The sequence below is a fragment of the Bos javanicus genome, chromosome 24 (genome assembly GCF_032452875.1).
Source record: "Bos javanicus breed banteng chromosome 24, ARS-OSU_banteng_1.0, whole genome shotgun sequence".
Taxonomy (NCBI): domain Eukaryota; kingdom Metazoa; phylum Chordata; class Mammalia; order Artiodactyla; family Bovidae; genus Bos; species Bos javanicus.
Window position 1 is genome coordinate 23,607,744 of NC_083891.1, and position 21,564 is coordinate 23,629,307.

The 21,564-nt window shown below is 37.3% G+C and overlaps 1 protein-coding gene across 4 annotated transcripts in view; it reads right to left on the reverse strand.

Moving 5' to 3' along the window:
- Positions 1-21,564, reverse strand: part of ASXL3 (ASXL transcriptional regulator 3) — a 192,274-nt gene that overhangs the window by 110,519 nt on the left and 60,191 nt on the right. For all 4 annotated transcript variants that reach the window (XM_061399647.1, XM_061399648.1, XM_061399650.1 and 1 more), the window contains exons 3-4: positions 9,278-9,386; positions 7,828-7,936 (exon numbers count right to left, since the gene is read on the reverse strand). In XM_061399647.1, the coding sequence (XP_061255631.1) occupies positions 7,828-7,936; positions 9,278-9,386 (218 nt within the window). The remainder of the gene's footprint in view (positions 1-7,827; positions 7,937-9,277; positions 9,387-21,564) is intronic.

A 21,564-nucleotide genomic window follows, 5' to 3' on the forward strand; every position in this document is an offset into this window, starting at 1 on the left:
ATACTTCCCCTGAACTGTGAAGGCCGTGGGCTGGGATGAAAGAAAGGAGAATGAGAAAGAGTGGGCAGAGGAAGTTTTCTATCCTGCCAATGGTCATTTCTGACTGTGAAGAGTACTCTTTTTCCTCTGTTTTTCTTCCATGTGTAACTAAAACAACATTTTCACATACTTAAGTTTCCCTGGGCCACCAATGTAGAACAGGTGTCTCTAGGAGCCAACAAAGCTGTTAACGATAATGCAGACGTTGGATAAAAGACAAATTCGCTCAACCTGAGAAAAATCAGGGGACCTGACACAGTCACTGAAAGAATTCCTTCCCTCCTACAAGATTCTCAGGAATGGCTGTCAGGGAGAGATGGATGATGAACACAAAGGCGGCTCATGTGTCATCTGATGTAAAATCACATGTGAGCAGTCACAGACAAGCTCCCGAAAAAAGCCCAGCAACTCCAGACCAATACCACCGCAAGCAGAGACACCCAATTGCTGGGCGACCTCTTCAAAAGTTACTTGAACTTCACAGCTCCAGGGTGCACACATTCTCCTTTCCCACCCCTTGAATAAAACTGCCAGGGATAAACTGTCAGTGTGACTACTCCCAGAGGGCGCCGAACCTTCATTAGTACCCTTCTCCCTTCCTCCAGGAAGCTGCTCATCTGGCTGTAATTGATGTCTCAACTGAGATCCTATCCACACACTTCAGGCCATTTTAAAGCACTTTTCACTTTTGAAAAAAAGGCCCCTCAAACTGTGGCCTCTGAGCCAACGCAAACAAAGAGTGAGCTGAATAATGTTTCATTAAGTTAACATGACTCTGCCAAGAATCATACAATCAGAAACCCGCTTATAAAACTGGCCATAAGGAATAATGAAAAGGGACCACATAAAATTCTGCGAACGCTGGAATCATTATTCACCCCGGGATCTGAGGACTAAAACATAGGATGTGTGTTCTCTATAATCTTTTTCCTTAAATAGAGACTTTGAAAATACTAATTCTCCAGCTAGAGTGCTGCTTCCTCCCTGAAAGCCATTAGGGTTAATAACAAGCCAAACCTTTTTTGATCTCTATGGATGAAAATTGTACATTCTCCAGTTTCCTTATTTTAAAAGATTAAATAGGACGGCTGCTTTGGATTTTAAACATGAAATATATTAGGGCCACAAAAACAGAAGCTCATTTTTTATCTTGTTAATAACAATTTATAAACAGAAGGGAAAGGAGGTGAAGATGATCTACTGATGGTATCATTTCTATAAAATATGTATGGTTTCCACAGCCAGCCATGTACTGTAAGTCAACTTAATATGTGTAAGCAAACTCATAATATACAAATGTATTATGTTCAGAAAGCAACTCAGACACAAACATAAGCATAAATCTCAGACTAAATAGTCCACAAAATTCTAAATATTTTCTTTGGGTGACACAGATCTATACTTATACAGACATAAATGGTCATGGGTTGTCAACAAAGATGTATATATCAAGTGATTCTCCTAAATCACTCTTTCACCTCTTGAGCTAAGCCTGTAAAATGTGAAGAGTTTACTTTCTTGAGTCTCTAATTCTTATTAACTTGAAAAACTGTTTAGGAGTCAAAGAAACCTAATGCACAGCTCTAGTTTTGTGTCTTGTTAATTCTAGAATTGAGAATATATTACCTTTGCCATAATGTAAAAAAAACAAACCAGACTTTAAAACAAAATACCTTGGCGAAGTGTCTATCATTTAAAAACAAATCTGTTTTGCTGGCCAACAGACTGCAAGTAGAAAGCAAAAGTGTTACTGTTATTATCTTTATCTACAGATTCACATGTCACTGGAATCAAGCTACAAGACTTCTTTCCGGTTACCAGCTTTTGTAAAGCGCTTTCTTTTCAAATACTTTTCTGAGTTTCCCTTTAGTGGTGTAACACATGTCAACTAATCTCTGTTCATCTGAAATAACTCTATGGTAGCAGAGGCTCAGGACTGTCACAAGGGTATCTTACCAATTGATAGTTATTATTCACTTCAATACTATTCACTCTTTCATATCCCAAAGGAGGAATGGGAAAAGGAGAAGAGAATAAAGATTTAAAAAGCAGATGGTGGGACCCTCCTCTCCCCCTGCCCTCTCCCTCATGGCCCCCACAACCCCACACTTCCCCACCTTCCCTCTCTCATTATATTTTCAAAGCGTATTTGTACAGCTGTAAGAAGTGTGGAAATTATATCCGTTCTAACTGCTGGTTCAAACACCTATTAGAAATAGAGTAAGTAAGGAAATCATCTAAACCAGTTCAGGTTCATGGCATTTATTACTGATTTGTAAGAAATCATGTGGTAGCCCACTCCTTCATTTGGATAAGCCGGTGGTTCCTCCTTGTCAAATTCTCAAGTTTAGCATCAGAACAGAGTTGGACAACTGTTGCAAAGCTAAACTGCACCAGTGACTCCCGGGCTAAGAGTGTTCCCTAAGGTTCCAGGCAGGGTCGCAGAGTGGTCAGAGCCTGGTTTTTGGGGTCACTCACATCAACCTGAGCATGCCACCCGAATGAAGCACTGAACCTCTAAGTCTGTTTTCTTACTGGTAAAAAAAAAAAAAAAATTAAAAATTAAATTAAAAATATAAACAAAATAAAAATCAAAAATAGAAAAATTCAATAAAATACAGCAACAGAGCCTAGGAAGTCTGACTAGCTCACAGGAGTGCTGTCAGCATTGATCAGTCTACATGTACACAGTTCACAAAGGATAGGCGTTGTGAGCACTCAACATATTTTCAGTATCAAGGTTTGAAAATCTATCCTGGGGTTAACGGACTGTACACAGAAGTATATGGTATTCATACAGATAGGGAACACACTCGTTCTACAAGAAGCAATTGTGGTTTGCAATAAGATGTAAAAGTGGGCAAGTCAAGGAACACTCAAGGAAATAAGCCATTTACCATTCTTTCAGTGATTTCTCAGAGCAATTTCGTTAGTACAACTTCAAAGGAGAGACCAGGAAATCCAGTTTTGGTCCCCATTAGCTGGAGATGTGTGGGTATGTGCTCTTTGGTGAAGTACTCATTCACATTTCAAATTAGGGGAGTTTGCTTATCCCTGTTGTGGTTTAATTATTGCCTAAGTGCTTTCACCCTGCCCTGGACCCCTTCAGAGCCACTAAAACCCTCCCACTCTTTCTTCTGAAATTTAGATTAGTCATTAGCAAAATCTGATTGACCTGGCCCTCGCCCATGGACACTACTTCCCCTGGAACCTTCTCAGGTAGCAGCCTGTGTCTTTCCCACACATCTTGTATTGCTGGGCCTGAAAATGGGACATGTGACCTCTATGCTCCTTCCTGCTCCTTAAACGCCTCCAGCATTGTATCTCCAACAGTCGGTTGTCAACAGACTGTTCCTCCTTACTGTAATTATCTACCAACTCCTGGGTTACTCCCTTTCATCTCTGGAAGATTTTAGCTCCTAAATATCACACCCTTTCAATGCTAGTTCTATCCTAACTGTCTGTTTCAATATCCACACAGATGATTCTCTACCATTTCATGGAAGGGCTACCACCAGCCTTTACAACATCCTTGTGCGGATAAGAAAAGACAATATTTCCTCCACGTTGACCCTGCTCCATCTCATGACAGGAAGTTGGGCAAAGGAAGGGCTGCTCAATTTCAGTCACTGACGCTCACCTTGGCCAGGAACTCTGAAGAGGGCCCACACTACCTAACCATTCGTAACAGCCTTCAACCTCCCCTCCCTCTTTCTTCTCAGCTCAGACACACCTCCCATAATCCACCCTAACCTCAAGTTCAGGGGCTTCCCTGGTGGCTCAGGGGTAAAGAATCTGCCTGCCAATGCAGGAGATGGGGATTCAATCCCTGAGTTGGGAAGATCCCTTGGAGAAGGAAATGGCAACCCACTCCAGCATTCTTGACTGGGAAATCTCATGGACAGAGGAGCTTGGTGGGCTACTGTTGGGTAGCAAAGAGTTAGACATGATTTAGCAACTGAACGACAACAACTATAACCTCAGTTTCATATATCCCACTCTTACAGCACCTACCCTTCTAACTCATTTCCTCTTCAACACCAAATCAAACAATTCTTCTTCCCTAAAGAGACCTCCACCTCCTCCTTCATGCCATTCCTCACACAAATGTGCCTTTGTTCAACCTCCACAATCAGTTTAAATTCCACAGAGATGATCTTAATGCTCCACGTCATGCACCCTCAATTCCTGCGTCCCTCTCTGGCTTCATCATTCACCCCTGGAAAAACCCCAGCTCTGGTCCCTTTCAACATCGTTGTCTACTCTGCACTCACAGAGTGGTCATGAACATGACCGGAGAAAAATGCACAAACACGCTGGCTGTTCTCACATTAAATTCAGGATCAGCCATCTCAGAACTGTCCTTAATGATGTCAGACCCAAGACAAACATTTTTTCTATCTTCTCCTTAGATCTACAGAGCTACCTCTCCATCTTCACCCGTGGCTGAAGAACTTATTTCCTATTTCACTAAGAAAAATGGAGCATTAGGAAGTGAACTTGTGCAGCCCCTCCCCACATACTCACCTACCTTCATTTCTATCCAGCACCCTCATTTTTCCTATTGCTTTCTTACAGCACCAGTCAATACTCCTGAAGAGTGCCAATCTCTTCATCTGTTTAATCTCCTTCCCTCTCATCCAATCACATACATGGCAACGGGACACCTTGCTCATCGAAACCTCTTCAACTGGATTTCTTCCCAGCAGTATATGATTGTTCTCACATTTATCTCTCATATTCAGAAAACTTTCCTTTCTTCCACTTTCTCTTGCAGCCATTTCCCCATTTCACTCCTTCCCTTTATCTCAAAAATCCTTGAAAGAATTGACTACACTCGGGGTCTCCCAATTTCTGTTCTCCCATTCTCTTGAACATTACTCCATTCGTGCTTGTGGTCTTACCGTATGATAAAAACAGTCATTGTCAATAACCTCACAAAACTAAATCCAATGTTTTCTTCTCGGCCTTCATTTTAAGTTGACACATAGAGAGCAATTGACACATTTGAGTTACATCCTCCCCAGACACACTTTCTTCACTTTGTTTTCAGAACAGACAACATAAGTTGTCTGTCCACTTATCCTCTGTCTCATTTGCTGGTTCCTATAATCTCTCCTACCTCTTAAATTTCAAGTACCCTAAGCTCAGTCTTTGAGCCTCTCCTCTTTTCTATCTGCCTTCAATTTCTTGGTGATTTCATCCAGTTTCTTATCTTTAAACCTCATCTATAAACTGACCACTTTCAAATGTATATTTCCAGCAAAGCCTTTCCCATTAATCTAAGACAGATAAGTCCAGTTATGTAACATATTCACTTGGATGCTGAAAATTAACTTCATGTTTAATATGTCCTACGCTGAGCTCCTTTGCCAACATCCCCCACCCCAAACTCTTGCAAGTATTCCATCTAAGTTAAAGAAAATAGTTCTACTTGCTGGCACTCAAAACTCTGAAGTCATCTCCAACTCCTTTCTTTACCTCATGCTGCTGCTGCTAAGTCACTTCAGTCGTGTCCGACTCTGTGTGACCCCATGGACAGCAGCCCACCAGGCTCCCCCGTCCCTGGGATTCTCCAGGTAAGAACACTGGAGTGGGTTGCCATTTCCTTCTCCAATGCATGAAAGTGAAAAGTGAAAGTGAAGTCGCTCAGTCATGTCTGACTCTTAGCGACCCCATGGACTGCAGCCTACCAGGCTCCCCCGTCCATGGGATTTTCCAGGCAAGAGTACTGGAGTGGGGTGCCACTGCCTTCTCCTCTTTATCTCATAACTACACTAATTTCAGCAGTTCCTATTGGGTCTACCCTAGAATTCAATTACTTTTCATCATATTCATTGCTACTCCTGTTATTCAAACTCCCATCATCTCTTATCTAGATTACACCAAACCTTTCTAACTTGTCTCCCCGTTTTTGTCCTTGTTCTCTTATATATGTATTTTTGTACTTAGTGATCCTACTAAGACCTGAGATCATTGTCCTTCTAGCTCAAAACCGTGCAGTGGTTTAACATCTCATTCAAAACAAAATTTTGTGTCATGGCACTCCAAAACTTCTCTGCAACTGTATCTTACCATCTTCTCCCTTGCTCACTCTGGACTCCAACCACACTGGCCTAATGTTTCTGGAACATTCCAGGCACTCTCCTGCTTTAAGGCCTTTATAATTGCTGCTGCTTCTGTCTAGAACTCTCTCCCATCAAATGCCTGTTCCCTCATTCCCTTGGGTCTTTTCTCAGATGTACTTCTCTCTCATTCTTATCTCATTATTTAATTGATTTTGCCCCATAACGCTTGTCAGCACTAAATAAGCTGTAAAGTTCACATACTTATCTTGCTTATTGTCTGTCTCTCTACCAATATAAAATCCATGAGAGGTCTCTTTTTGTTCCTCTTTTTAACTGCAACAACTATAATGTTGAGGACAGCACTCGGCACATAGCAGAAACTCAATATACATGTTGATATACATTAACAGAAAGTAGGTGGGAGAGACAGGGAGGATGCAAGTGTTCATGCAAGCATGCAGTACAGCAAGAGGACCCAATAAGATTCCCATTCAGCTACTGAAGGAGAAGGGTGTGCCCCATTCACTAGCCCTTCCAGAAATCCAGAAATTGTCATGCATGTCTGCTCTGTTCTCTTTCTAAACACAAGGACCTGGCAAAGTTCACAGCACTACCATAATAGTGGTGGGGGGGTTAGCTGAGTTTTCAAAAGGTGCAGGAGGAATAAGGACATCAAATTAAATGAAAGCTGGTCTAAAAAAAAAAGTCTACAAAGCTGATTTCAGTCGTTTTACTAAGACAAGAATCTGTGTTTCCTATAATAATTCAGCACCTTGGCTACAGGTCAGATGGCGCTGGAGCAAAAGCAGCCTCTAGGGGACTATCAGAAAGACACCAGTTTAAAGGGCAGGAGTGGCTAGTCAGAATACAAAGGGACTCCTACGACCATTAATGAAATGAATGGCTTTGGGCTATTACTGAAATAAGATATTTCTGCAAGGATCCTTTAAGGTTTGTTTGTTTAACGGTAATTTACTGATTTCTATGAGTCCACCAACACAGACTTTAATGACACAGTCTTCCTCTCAAATCATGATCTGGGTCCACTTGGGGGACCAGTGAGTTAGGTTAAAAAAATAGAAAAGAACAGCAGCTTTTGTGGAGCAAAGGTTTGCCAAAACTGCAGTACAGAAATTACATACACCAACAGATTATAATGCAAATGTCTTGAGAAAGTTAAAAATGAATCCACATGGACAGAATTCAAGTGGAAAATGCCCCCTTAGAATTCCAGAAGGGTTGTTCACTTTTCAAAAGCATTTCATAAGAATATAACTCATTTGGTCCCTGTTTCACTGTGAGGAATGTTAACATTAAGCTTAATTTATTAAAGACAAACCTAGGAACAAAGTTATTATAAAACTACTTGAGTTCACAGGAAAAATCAGCACAATCAGAAACCAAACATCAGCCGTCTCAAGCCTCACATAAGGATAAAACCACAGCAAACCGCAGTAAGTCTCTCACCTTGCACAAGAAATATAATGATAACACTCAAGAGTACTATGCAGGGAAATCCATACTATTAAAAAGCAAAATAAAACAAAAAGCAAACAACTGAATACTTTTCTTAGGTGCTAACCTTTAAAATTGTTTAATGATAAATGGTGGCAAAACTTAAAATTGTATCAATACTGGTAGGGAACTCAATTTAGCAAGTTGGAACTCTACATAACCTTTAAGAGAACAGGATTTCTATCTTGATATCTGCGACACTTACCTCCATTTCCTTCCCCATTGGCATTGGCCTCCGCCATCTCTGAGCCATCCAGTTCAGACTCACAGCCTAAATCCAAAGTTCCATCAGCTGAGCATGACGACTCCTCTTTCTATATTATTTTAAAAATAATGATTTATGGAGATGTATTAGCAACGGAAAACACTCAAAATACTTCCAGAGCCCTAAGGAATTATCAAAGTTACTTGTGATTTTAAATTGCATTACTGATTTATTTTTTATGTAAAACCACTCCTTGGAGCGGGGTGGATTACTGGGAAAAGCACACTGCCATAGTTGATTTTTGGGGGAGATAACCTTTAAAATCTACACAAAAGACAAAGTTTCTTTTTGCCATATGTTGTTTCTGTTTTTCTCAATTCTACTGTCATTTTATTTTTTTTTTTTTGTTTTTTTTATTCTTCCAATTTTATTTTATTTTTAAACTTTACATAATTGTATTAGTTTTGCCAAATATCAAAATGAATCCGCCACAGGTATAGAAAATGGCTTTACAACTTGGATGTAACCATAAATTAATCCCCAAGTAGCTACAAAAAATAATAAATAACACAAGTCATTTGATTAACCTGTATTATTTTCTGAAACCCATACACAGAACAAGAGCCTGATGCTTAAGAGCTGAGAAAGAATCCCCACTTCTTTGCCAGGTATAACTTTTACCATTGAAAATAAAACAGAAGAAACTTCTCAAAGGAAATTAATGAATTTTAAACGTAACCCCTCATTTACTAAAGCTGATACTTTTTTTAATTTATAAGAAAATACACTGATTTTGCATGTTCTAAGTTATGCAGCCATTTGTACCAGCTTTTGTCCTCTGGAATTTGGCATCTTACATGGCATTTCCATTCCAGATGTAAATGGAAATTACACTAAAATCATTAAGACTTGGTTATCTGAAGCTTTTAATTTCTCTGTTCTTCTCATATGAGTAAAAGCTTTTATTAAAACTTCCCAGAGATCACTGTTTCTTTCAAATCTGAATAACATTTAAAACAGCAAATTTTCAAGAGGAATGGGTACATTTCTTATTTTTATAAAAGACAGACATACAGGTGTGAAGCCAGTATATCAATGTGTAATCATCAAGTCAAATAGTTTTTTGGCAACTGTGATCATCTTAAAACTTTTGGCTGATGAACCATGGCGGTCCTCCATGTAAATTTTTAAGAATCAAGAATTTCAAGGAAGCCACAACCATTTTCCATTACTATATGTTAGAGTGAAACCACAGATATGCTTTCTTTAAAGAAGAATGTCATTGTTTATTCTTAATATGAAATCATTTTTAAGACATCTGAAAACATTTAAAAGGCAAAGGGATCATTCTATCCCTCACCCAAATCTAATTTTGTTTACCTTCACATGTCTGAATAAAGGAATGATACATAGTAATAACAGACATAATATGCAGAACAGTCCAACTTACTTTGAGAGCATAGAGGCCTGACTTCCCAGGGATTTTGAAGAATGTTCCATCCCCGATTCGCGTGTTAGTGTGAAGCATTGCATTCAGACAGGCTAATGGAGAAGTTCCACTAGAAAATAAAAGTGTGCAAAAAATGAAGCAGTCTGAGACGCAGTTTCTGGGGCAAAACCGTTCTCAGTCTCTTAGGGAAAAAAAAAAAAAAAAAGACCCTCTTGCATGCCTTTTTAAAATATCCTCCCAACCCCGAAAACATCTACATTACAATAACAGGCCAGTCCAGTTTCGCCAAAGTTAATCAGATGCATCTGTCTTATAGGCTTCAGGCAAAAAGTCTCCTGAATTGAAATTATGCTTTTATTCATAAAGCAACCAACACTATATTTCAAAGAAACCAAAGCCCAAACGTTTATGTGGTGTTATTTTGCAAATAATACCATGAAGCCTCAGGTTTTAAATATTACAGACAAGTTGATGGTTGCACTTGAATGATCAAATAAACCAAGTTCAAGGACAGCTCCATCCTATAGGTTGAAAAGCAACAAAAGAATAATAAGAAACCAGGGAAGAACTGATTTAAAATTACAAGTATTTAAGTTACTCATGGGATTGCACTTCTCACAAGGCCAAATAAAAATCTATATCTGTGCTCCTTCAGTGACATTCTCTCCTCAGCTCTTTATTTGTCAAATAAAGAAAATATGTGTTTGGGAATCCTACCCAGCTAATGATAATATTCTGCAGTAAAAAAGTAAGTGACTGAACTGTGAAAACAGATTTTTTTAAAGGAATTAAACAGTATTAAATATTGATTAAAATATCAAAACACATATGTACAAACATCACTGAAATGAATTCATATAATTAAAAAGATGTTTATGAAATGTATAATACATATATATTTTCTGGGATAACTTTAGAACTTCTTTTGTGTTTTGTTTGTAAACTGGTATTTCTGTATACTAGAATTTAGAGGTAGAACTGTTACTTGCATTTACTTTTTATGTTTCCATATATACTTTACTTCCTAATATGCTATAAGATCAATATTTGGTTGAATCAATACAGATTAGAAACCCTACTCCCCATCCCATTCACCTAGTTAGGGGTTCTGGGTATATAATCCAAGATATCCTTGGACAAGAGAACCTTTGGGATATCAAGGTTTCGAAGTGAATTTCTGTGATAGAAACATATTTTTATGTGACTAAACTAAAAGTGTTCTAAAAACCAAGATTGTCCTATCTCTTGCTTACTATGACTGCTCACCAATAAAATGAAAAAAGCCAAATTTGCTGAGTTGCCACAACACACTTACTAGCCAGTCAGCATATATACACACTATGGTCATAAAGGTTTATAAGTATTCTAATAAGAACACTTTATTAATTTAGGAAACAGTTTCTCTATGCCAACACATCAGTACGTTTCCATTTGGTCTGACAGGAAGCAAGCGCCCTAGTATAAGTTTGGTCACAGAACAACACAGAACAGCGAAGTACACATGGAAACAAAGCTGGGAGTTTATGTAATAGCTTTCCTCTCGAAGCTTCTACAAGCCTACAGACCTCATTTCATTATTTTTCCTCACAAAAGATGTTCTGCTCATATGTAAAGTGAGCCAAGCATTCCTTATAAAGTAAAATACATTCATCTCCCAGAAATAGCTGTCCATGAATAAATTTCAGATAAACAAGGCTATACATGTTATGCTGAACACTGTAAAATATATTTTTTTTATCATTATTCTCTTCAGAAAAAGCACAGGCAATTTGAAGCTGGGAATTATTATACCAGATTTGTGGAGCTTTAATTTGGCGAAACTGTCAGAAACACAGATTTTTCTGTAGGGACCTGGCAAGAAAATGTTACCATTACAAGTAAAATAGAATTCTGTACATATAAATGAAACAATGTAGATGGTTTTGAAATATAAAAATACTTAATACTACTAATTGTTCACATTTCAAACCTCACACACATTCTTCCTGTTCCTCTTTCCTAAGGTCCTAATACACACAATTTCAAGAACTCAGATTTAGAATTTTAGAGAATAATACAGATTTAAAGACAACTAAAAAATACTGAATAAACTTAATTTAATATCACTATAATTTACATTTTCTTTCAAAGGTACAGTAAACCAAAGATAATGGTGGAAGATAAACTGACTACTAAATAGTTGTTTAAGGCTATGCTTGTTTCAAACATAAGTGATAATACCCAGTTTCATATAAATAATAAGCTCTGTTGAATATGAATATATTATTAAACTATACTGTTTATTAATTCAATAAATTCAAGATTTACTGTGGAAATATTTTTAAAATATATAATTTATAATCACATGACACAGATATCCAAAAGTCTCAAAGACTACTGTAATTTTCCCCAAAACAAAAAGGAAATCCACTTTATTTTAAAACTATACATTTGCATTTCGGAAGAATTAAAAATATTTTGCAATTGAATGCAAATTTTACTACCCAGCCTGATTAGTCACTTAGTTTTAAACATATCAATTGCATTTCTTCATAGAAAAAAAATCAAATTAAATGGCCCATTCATTTAAAAACTGTAAAACTTTAGCACTGAAAGAGGAAGTGCTTAAGAAAGAAAGGTAACTTTCATCCACTGAATATCCATAGGAAAGTGAATTTTAAAAATCTTTCATACCCTTTACTTATTGCTATCATTCTCAACATTTCCACAGAGTCTAGAAATTGTGGACTGCTTCCCCTGAAAAAGTGAATGTCCTAAGTAACTGCCATTGAACAAGAATAAATAAAAGTCTCATTAATGTATTTCCATTATTTTAATATTCAGAAAAAATAGATTCAGCAAGTGTACCTAGACCAGCTTTAAGAAAGATATAAATATATATTTATATATCTGTATATATTAAAAAACACAATGTCTTATTGTGGGTATGAAAAAAGATGAGGCAAGTATGTGTTAAAAATCTGTATTCTTAGAGAGCATCGACATCTTCTATGTAATATTCCTTATTTTTTAATTAAAAAATATTTGCTCACAATGCGAGTTAATTGCCTAAGTCAGAATCTGAAAGCAAAAAATTCTGGAATAGACTATGTGCCTGTGTATATTGTATATGAAATAATAACACATCAACATTTTAATTCAAAAATCTCTAAAATTTCAAAAGTTACTTACTTTCTAAAAGGATGAATTGGAAGAATTGCGATATCCCAATTTATAAAGAGAAAACAAAGAAAAAAGGGAAAAAAAAGTTAGTTTTCCAGCTTAAAATGCAATTCTATATCCCACTATTTCAATAAATAAGACAGCATACAAGAAACACACCAAACTCTTAGATTTGGCTGTAAACTCTGCAGGACTGGAGTAAAAGGTAAATTCCACTTTCTTCCCTACACTTCCATAATGTTTTCATTCTGTCTACAATGCTCATATATTGATAGCGCCATATTGGGAATATAATTAGAAATAAACAATCAGGACACTATTTGCCCCCAGTTCCTTTCTTTCTGCCATGCCCTGTAACTAGGCCCTTCCCTATACACCTGCCAGGATAGATATACAGCTTCTTCTATTTGTTTGTCTTCCTCCCTAGACTGTAGGGTTGTGGAACCCTTCTGGCTTGTTTTCATTTCCCACAACCCCTGAAGCAGAACGGGGTGAAATTTGGAGGCAGGGGAGCAGGCATAATTTAAACTGTCTAGACATCAAAGAACCCCCAGAGATGCTTTGCAGAGCCCCAGTGCTGTGTGAACTACAGAAAAACCATTGCTTTATCACATCAAATTGCTGACAGAACATATAAAATTTTACTAATAGTGCACACTTGGTGCAGAGAATGGTTGGTCTATTTTAATAATTTTAAAAACCAGAGAAAATACCTGGGGAATGCAATTGGAAGGATATTTAGATACGACAAAGAAAACATCATTCCTTTCCATAGAAAAGTAATAATGCTTTACAAGGCAATAATTAAGTAATCCAAATCTTAAGCTACTTTATTTTACTAAGCATCTCTTCATAAAAATTTCAGATGAAGCTATTTCCTGAAAACATTTTTAAATCTTGCTTTGTAATTTAGGGAACATTGAAAAAAGTAATCCTAAACAATGTTAAGTCTAAAAATTCAACAGATTTAAGGAATGATTATTAAGCAGCATTATTCATCAGTTATTGTGCTAAGTCCTATTAATACAAATTAACTGAACCAATTTTATATTCACTCTTTAAAATAAATTAATAATACTTCAAGTATTTTCAGTGTCGAGAGCCAGGAGAAAATGTCTTAATTTTAAAGAATATATTTTTAAGAGGAAGTTATGTGGACCTCTGAGATGGAAGTAATGTTTCAGTTCTTTATACAGAATATTAGTGTTCATTATGTGGAAATTAATTGTTTACTTAGGATTTGGTCATTTCATTTTATATATGTTATACTTCCCAAAAATGTTTTTGAAAATACTGAAAAACAAATAATGTACCCTTGGCCTTATGCATGTGTTTACATATTCAATGGGCAAGTCACTACTAGTGGAGAAGAAAAAACTATTTCTACCATGGACTGTGGGTAAGTCCTAAACACACAGACACGCAGTTTATACCAGTTGATAAATCAGTAACCTAGATGATTAAAAACTATCCTAGAAAGTCAAAGCCAAACTAACTTTTTATTTTTTTGAAAGGCAAATATATTAAGCATTTATTGAGTACATCATTATTTTTTTTTTACTGAATTTATTTATTTTAATTGGAGGCTAATTACTTTACAATATTGTAGTGGTTTTTGCCACACACTGACATGAATCAGCCCTGGGTGTAAATGCAAACTAACTTCTTACTCTGAGAAACAACACTGTTAGTCTGGAACCCTTGAAAATGATTGGAAAAAAAAACTTGAAAGTTAGAGTCCTACATACATATACATTATCTGAAGAAGCTCAGCACACAGAATATTAGACCAAAAAGGACCTACAGAAAGTCTGAAATTTGATTTGGATGATGAGAACAGTATCTCAAATTTCACAGTACCTCTTAGATCACTAGTGAAAGTTTTTTAATGGGCACTGACATATGACAAATAACAAAGATTTAAGTTAGAAATTGTAAGTTTGATTCCAAGTTTTGCAGGTTTAACTGAGGCTGCGGTTAAGAATCTCACTGTAGTCAACTAGCTAAGAGATAACAGCTGAAATCTAAATTCTCTTCTGATTTCAAACCCCATATAAACATGCAAAAATAAACAAGAACCACCAATTAATTCAAGAGATGAGTCATTTAAAAGGAAGATATTTTGCATATTTCTTTATAAAGAATACCTACATGCTTTTCATTATTCAATGTGTCTGTAGGGTAAAACTGGAAACATAGTCCCAAGTATTCTTTTACTAGGTATGGATATTGAAGCAAGAAATAATTACCAAGTGACATATGTTGCACAATTCTTAGAGAAATAGTTTGAGACTCCAAACCTAAACACGCATCTCTGATTGGCTTGAACAATGTAAAATTATATTCTTTGGGGAATATAAACAGGCATTTGAACTTAGACCTTTTATCCACTTATGGACACAATGAAGCTACCACTAGAGAGACTACAGTGATTCCTATAGTCATGTTCATTAAACAGACCTTTTGTTTTAGGAGACAAGAATTTCAAAACATCAATACAAGGACAAAAGTTTGCTCAGTATTATTTTAGAATAGTATCTATAAAGAAAATTAGAAATAGTCCTATAAAAATGTAAGCTAAAGCATATAATCTAAATTATAATTTTTAAAGACCTCAAAGTAAAATATGAGGTGAGCTGGTCATCTTTGATTATAGACATTAAGGGAAGGATATACCACATGTGTATCTGGATACCAGCAATTGTATGCATGTCGTGACAGGCTACACTAGGAAAGGCAACGCAGTACAATGAACGAGACTCTGGCTTCTGAAGCCAATTAGCCTGAGTTCAGCTGAGGATAGACCATTTACTAGCTCTATGACTTTAGACTTCATTTCTATGGGTCTCAGGCTTCACAACTACAAAATATGGATAACAAAGGTCACTATTTCATAGGGGATTATTCTGAAGATTTAATGAGTTAGAATACATAAAACACCTAGAATTGTGTCTGGCATACTCTGTGTGTTTAACAATTATAAATTATTATTACTATGTATAATAATAATGAGTTATTATGAAAGGAAATCAACTCTGAATATTCATTGGAATGACTGATACTGAAGCTGAAGCTCCAACACTTTGGCCACCTGATACGAACAGCAGACTCACTGGAAAGACCCTGATGCTGGGAAACACTGAGGGCAGGAAGAGAAGGGGGTGAGACAGGATGAGATGGTGGGATGGCATCATCGACTCAATGGACATGCTGCTGCTGCTGCTGCTAAGTTGCTTCAGTCGTGTCCAACTCTGTGCGACCCCACAGACAGTAGCCCACCAGGCTCCTCCATCCCTGGGATTCTCCAGGCAAGAACACTGGAGTGGATTGCCATTTCCTTCTCCAATGAATGCATGCGTGCTAAGTCGCTTCAATCATGTTCGACTCTGTGTGACCCCATGGTCAGCAGTCCACCAGGCTCCTCTGTCCACAGGATTCTCTAGGCAAGAATACTGGAGTGGGTTGCCATGTCCTTCTCCGCAATGGACATAAGTTTGAGCAAACTCCAGGAGACAGTGCAGGACTGGGAAGCCTGGCATGCTGCAGTCCATGAGGTCGCAAAGAGTCAGACACAACTTAGCAACTGAACAACAATTATGATAACTACTATGCCCCAAAATAACCAACATCGAGAGACACAAAGGATGGCAAATGGAAAGAAATTAAATATTCTGTAGTTTAAAGAACTTACTCAGGTAAAATTTTGTTTAATTTCATTTTTGTTTCACTAGCAAAAATAAGTGAAGATATGCAAGTGTATATATTCCTTTCCCACAGCCTTTCACATGTGATTAATACTGAAAATAACTTACTCAGTAGAGAGAAAAGATGCTAAAAATATCTATTATTATAGATGCCATTTATTTAGCATCTCTAATGTGACTGGGCTTTCACACTATTATTTATATTCCTTACAGTCCCCATAAAATGTAAGCATGATCCCTAGTTTTACAGATGTAACCGAGGCTGAGAGGTTAAGACTCAGAGTGTAGTCAAATAACAACTAAGTGATTCAGCTGAAATCCAAATTCTACTCTGATTCCAACACCCATGCTCTTTTGACTACCCCCAATTCTCTGTCTATAGAGTTGTTTCTTCCACTTAACTAACCTTGGATACCACAAGTGAATATATAACACTTGAGGGAAACACATAAAGGAAAGCCAGATGCCAGAAAAGAATAAGATGTTGGCTTCATCTTCATTTAATATTGTCTGTAACATTGACTCCCCTAGGGTAAATTCCAAATAATATAATGAGAGAACCAGGTTACAGAAGATGACATTGTTGGTTGTCTTGTTCAGGTAATGCTACCCTATGAAAATGAAGGAAGAAAGACCTCTGAGAGAATATGGTTAAGAATTCAGACCCATAATTGAGATGCCTCTTTGCAGAACTAGGTCATTAAAGAATAACACAATCCATTAGTTGAATAAATATTTATTGAGCACATTATATATGTGAAGCTAATCTTGAAATAAATTTGCACTCTTGACAGTGCTTTGCACAGAACAGAAATGTAGGCTGGGCTGAACTGAATTCTCTGAATACATATGAAATGACAAGGGATTCAGGAGAAAAGAGCCTTGAAGCATGTGTCACAAAATGGAGAAAATCATTTGGAATTTAGATGTTATCCCTAATTTATTCTAAGGAGGCAATCATTTGTGGATTTATTCTATCACCAACTCCAGCGCAGAGGCAGCCAACCCATGGTCTTCGATGGCTCTTCAGGACTTTATACTATTTCCCTACAATTGTAGTCTCAGAGTATTTTCACTTAAGCCAAAAAAAAAAAAAAACCGTATAAAATAAAACAATGGATTTCATATATTAAAGAACAGCAGTGTAAGCACAATTGGTATGATAAAACAGGTTCGTATCGAAATGTTAATTTCTGTATTCTACTTGTAGCTACTCATACTCACACTCTCTCATTTTGTTGGTAATGGCCAATACCACAGCATTTCTGAATGTGTGCTCTAGAATGTTAGTTCCAAGTGTTCCTCAAAAAAACTGTCAAAGGAGTTTCACAAAAAAATGCATCCTCCTCTTGCAAACTCAGCAAATACATTAACAGTGTACACTAAAATCTCTGAAAAATCTTACATTAACTCCAGAAACCTCCTTAACTCAGTGTTTCCTAAGCATATATAATTTAAAAATCTTCTCCACAATAGTATGTAGCAACATCTCTGATTATAGTATGCCAAGAAAAATACTTGAGGAAATGCTGAACTATATTTATGGTTAGGGTCATGAGGAAGTAGTACCTAGTGGTCATATTCCCAGGAACATTTAATTTCATTAGCAAGATGCTTAAAAATTATTTGAAAAGTATATAAAATAGTTGTTTCTCTGTGAAAAAATAATGGAGTGTGATTATTTTTCCCTGTGTAGACTTACAAAATTGAAAAGCATCCAGGTACTTTAAACAGCGTTGAAAAATTTACAAACAGTATCCATATATAAATGAAAATACTTTATATTTGCAATATCATATTACCTAAAATGAAAGTCATCATATTCATCTCTCCCAGAGGAGAGCTTCCTCCTGACTATTTCTCTCATTCAATGAGTAAGGTCTTCCTCTTAATCACCCAAAAACGAAGCATTTCTTAGACTATTAGAATTATTCTGCCTCAACAAAGTCATCTTTCAATTTACATTTTTTACTTCCTCACATCCTAATTCAAACAATCTTTACATCACAAGAGGACAGTTTTAGAAACCCTAGCCCTACCCCTGCCTTCAATGTCTGCCTGCTGCAATTCCATCTACCCACTGGTGCCAGGGCCATGTTCCTATTTAAAAGACAAAAACAAATAAAACGTTGCTCAGGCTTCAGGCCTTGACATACACCAGACTGACTGACTGCTTCTTTACAATCAGTACTTTTCACTCCCTACCACAGGAAGCACAGAGTCATTAGGATCCTCTATGGTAGGATCGGCAACTCCTTCATCTCCACCTTCCCCAACTCTCAGGTTACTCCCCAACCCCGAGACTATCCTCTAATCTGATGCAGTTCAGTAAACCATGTGCCTCTGCAGTTTCCCATCTCTCTGTTTTGGCTCCTCCGGCATCCTCTGCCTGGAAATGCATCCCACTCTTTGCTCCATTTATCACTCAAAATAAAATGTTTAGCTACCACCTGTATGGTGACGTCTTCCGTGATACCAGGGTGTCTCCCTCACTGTACAACAGTCTCAGCACCTTGCATATCCCTCACATTTTCTTCCCATTACAACCGTTTATGCGTCTAACTCTCCTGCCCTTAAAACTTCCAAGTTTGGGAATGCCACAGGGGACAGACACATATTTGTCTATCTTTTATTATTTGACAAGCAATCCCAAGGTACTCAGAAGGTGTTTGTTGAAATGAACGTAATCATTGCTATAAAAACTGTTGCAATCATGGATCTGTGGACACAACAACCGCACACTGAATATCCTCTATAGTCTATTTAAACTCCTGACTACAATCATGTGTGTCAAACAGCCAACATATCACACAGGCTATGTAGTAGCCATAGTATATTTGCACGCTCTGCATTCCTTTCTCCTAGGAACTTTCCTTACTTTAGTTTAGCCATCACTGAAATGGTTCTGACTTCATCAGAAAGGCTAGCCTTGGTAACTATCTGGCCAGATGGTAGGAGTTTGAGTATCTTTGGGGAAGCATATAGAAATAAAGGGAATGAGCATACATTGTTTTCAGTAGAAACATAAGCTGTAAAGGGACAAAAAACATATTAGCTAGGGACTACCTTCGCCTCAACAAGGAGGGAGCCTACCAAGAACAAAACTAACCACAGTCAAGCAGAGCAAAACAGAGGAAGAAAACATGGGGCATCACTTGGACTCCTGCATTATCTAGTCATGTTGAAGGTCAACTGGATGTCCACGTTAAATAACCCAACAAATCCCCTGCTTATTTTATTGTTGACACTTGGATAACTGAGAGGCTGACCTCATTTTTCTAAGCCTCAACATGTTCCTCGGTAAAATGATGAGTTTAAAATAGGTGATGATGATTCATCTGAGTCAGTTCTAATGAGGTGGATAAACCTACAGCCTAGTATACAGAGTGAAGTAAGTCAGAAAGAAAAACACAAACAGTATATTAATGCATATATAATGGAATCCAGAAGGATGGTACTGACAAATCTGTTCACAGAACAGCAACGGAGATGCAGACACAGAGAACAGACATATGGCCAAGGGTGGGGAGAAGAGGCAGAGGGTGAGATAAATGGAGAGAGCAGCATGGATGCAGGAATGTGAAAGTTGCTCAGTTGTGTCCAACTCTTAGCAACCCCATGGACTGACTATACAGTCCATGGAATTCTCCAGGCCAGAATACTGAAATGGGTAGCCTTTCTCTTCTCCAGGGGATCCTTCCAACCCAAGGATTGAACCCAGGTCTCCCGCATTGCACGTGGATTCTTAAGCAGCTGAGCCATAAGAGAAGCCCAAGTGAGCAGCCTATCCTTCTCCAGCAGATCTTCCCAACCCAGGAATTGAACTGGGGTCTCCTGCATTGCAGGTGCATTCTTTACCAGCTGAGCCACAGGGGAAGCCTGCATGGATGCACATACACTGATATATGTAAATATATGGCCAATGGCAACTTGCTGGATGACTCAGGGAACACCAACTGGGCTCTGTAATAACCTAGAGGGTTGGCAATGGGTGAGAGGTAGGAGGGAGATTCAAGAGGGAGAGGACGTATGTACACATATGGTTAATTCATGTTGATGTATGACAGAAACCAAACCAGTACTGTAAACCAATCATCAATCAATTAAAATTAAATAAATATTTTTAAAAATATGTGATGAGTTTTAAATAGCTTTAAGATGAAAGTTCTACTAATATCTTTCTGGTTAAGGCTTCAAGGGCAATTACAAATGGTTGGACAATTGGCATGTCGTTCATTTTAGCCACGCCACCTGTCTCTTCGCCTCTCTTCCTACTCATTTGTCAAAGAAGGCTCCCATTCACCTCCTAAAAACTTCTAATCAACTCTTTAGTCTGTAGAAATGGTTTCTCAACTTCTATAGGCATCACAGCCTGTCCTGTGACTGTAGCATTTAGTTCTGGGCTATCTAATATCTCATGACTCAAAGGCAATAAGTGCCTTAGGACGCTGGCTTCATCAAGACTCTTTGTGTCCCCCTCATAAGGGCCCTGTCAGACTTGGATGCTCAGAAAACATTCAGGGACTGGTGATAAGCTTAACATTTCATAATCTACAGAACAGAACAAAATTTGAAGCATGGCAATACCAGAAATTGGCTGAGGAGATTCAGAAATAGGAACTATGAAATACCCTAGTGAGAATATAAACTGACACAGCCAGTTTGAAAAGACATCTGGCAATATCTAGAGGGAAAACAAAACAAAACAGGTGTGCATGCTTTGCAAATCAGCAATCCCACTTTTTGGTACAGTCCCTAGAAAAACTCAACTCACACTCACAGTCCTTAATTTTTTTAGGAGAAAAAAAAAACTGTCAGTAAATTAAATGTTCACCAGAACATAATAACTATAGACATAGATACACGTAATCTATATGTACACAGTGAAATTATAAAATTCTGAGCCACAATGGTATACAGCAAACATATAACAAAGATTAACTCTGAGTAAAAAAGGAAATCAAAGGAACTCCAGCTTCTTCTGCTAGACTTTATTTAAAAGAAATCCAAAGCAAATATGACAATACGTCTACAACTGTTAATTCCAGCCGGTGCTTGTTGATCTATGATATTTTGCTATATTTTCAAAATTTTTCAGAACAGAAAAAATAAAGACTATTGATAATTTTGTTCTTTAATGCACAGTTTATCTTCTCTCCAATTCTATTCGATCTTTCTATTTCAGCTTATATTAAGGTTTAAGCATTTTCCCCATGTAAATCCATATATACACAGAAATTATATGGAAGTGTAAAGGTACATCATTATACAGACTAAAAGTAATAAGCCACTCTCAACTTCTCCCAGCGACACCCATTGCTTCTGAAATAATGACTATTAATGATGTACCATGTTTTTTTTTCTCCCAGAGCTTTTCCTATTTTTATTCAGATATATGTGTAGATTCAATTCTATGCTTTT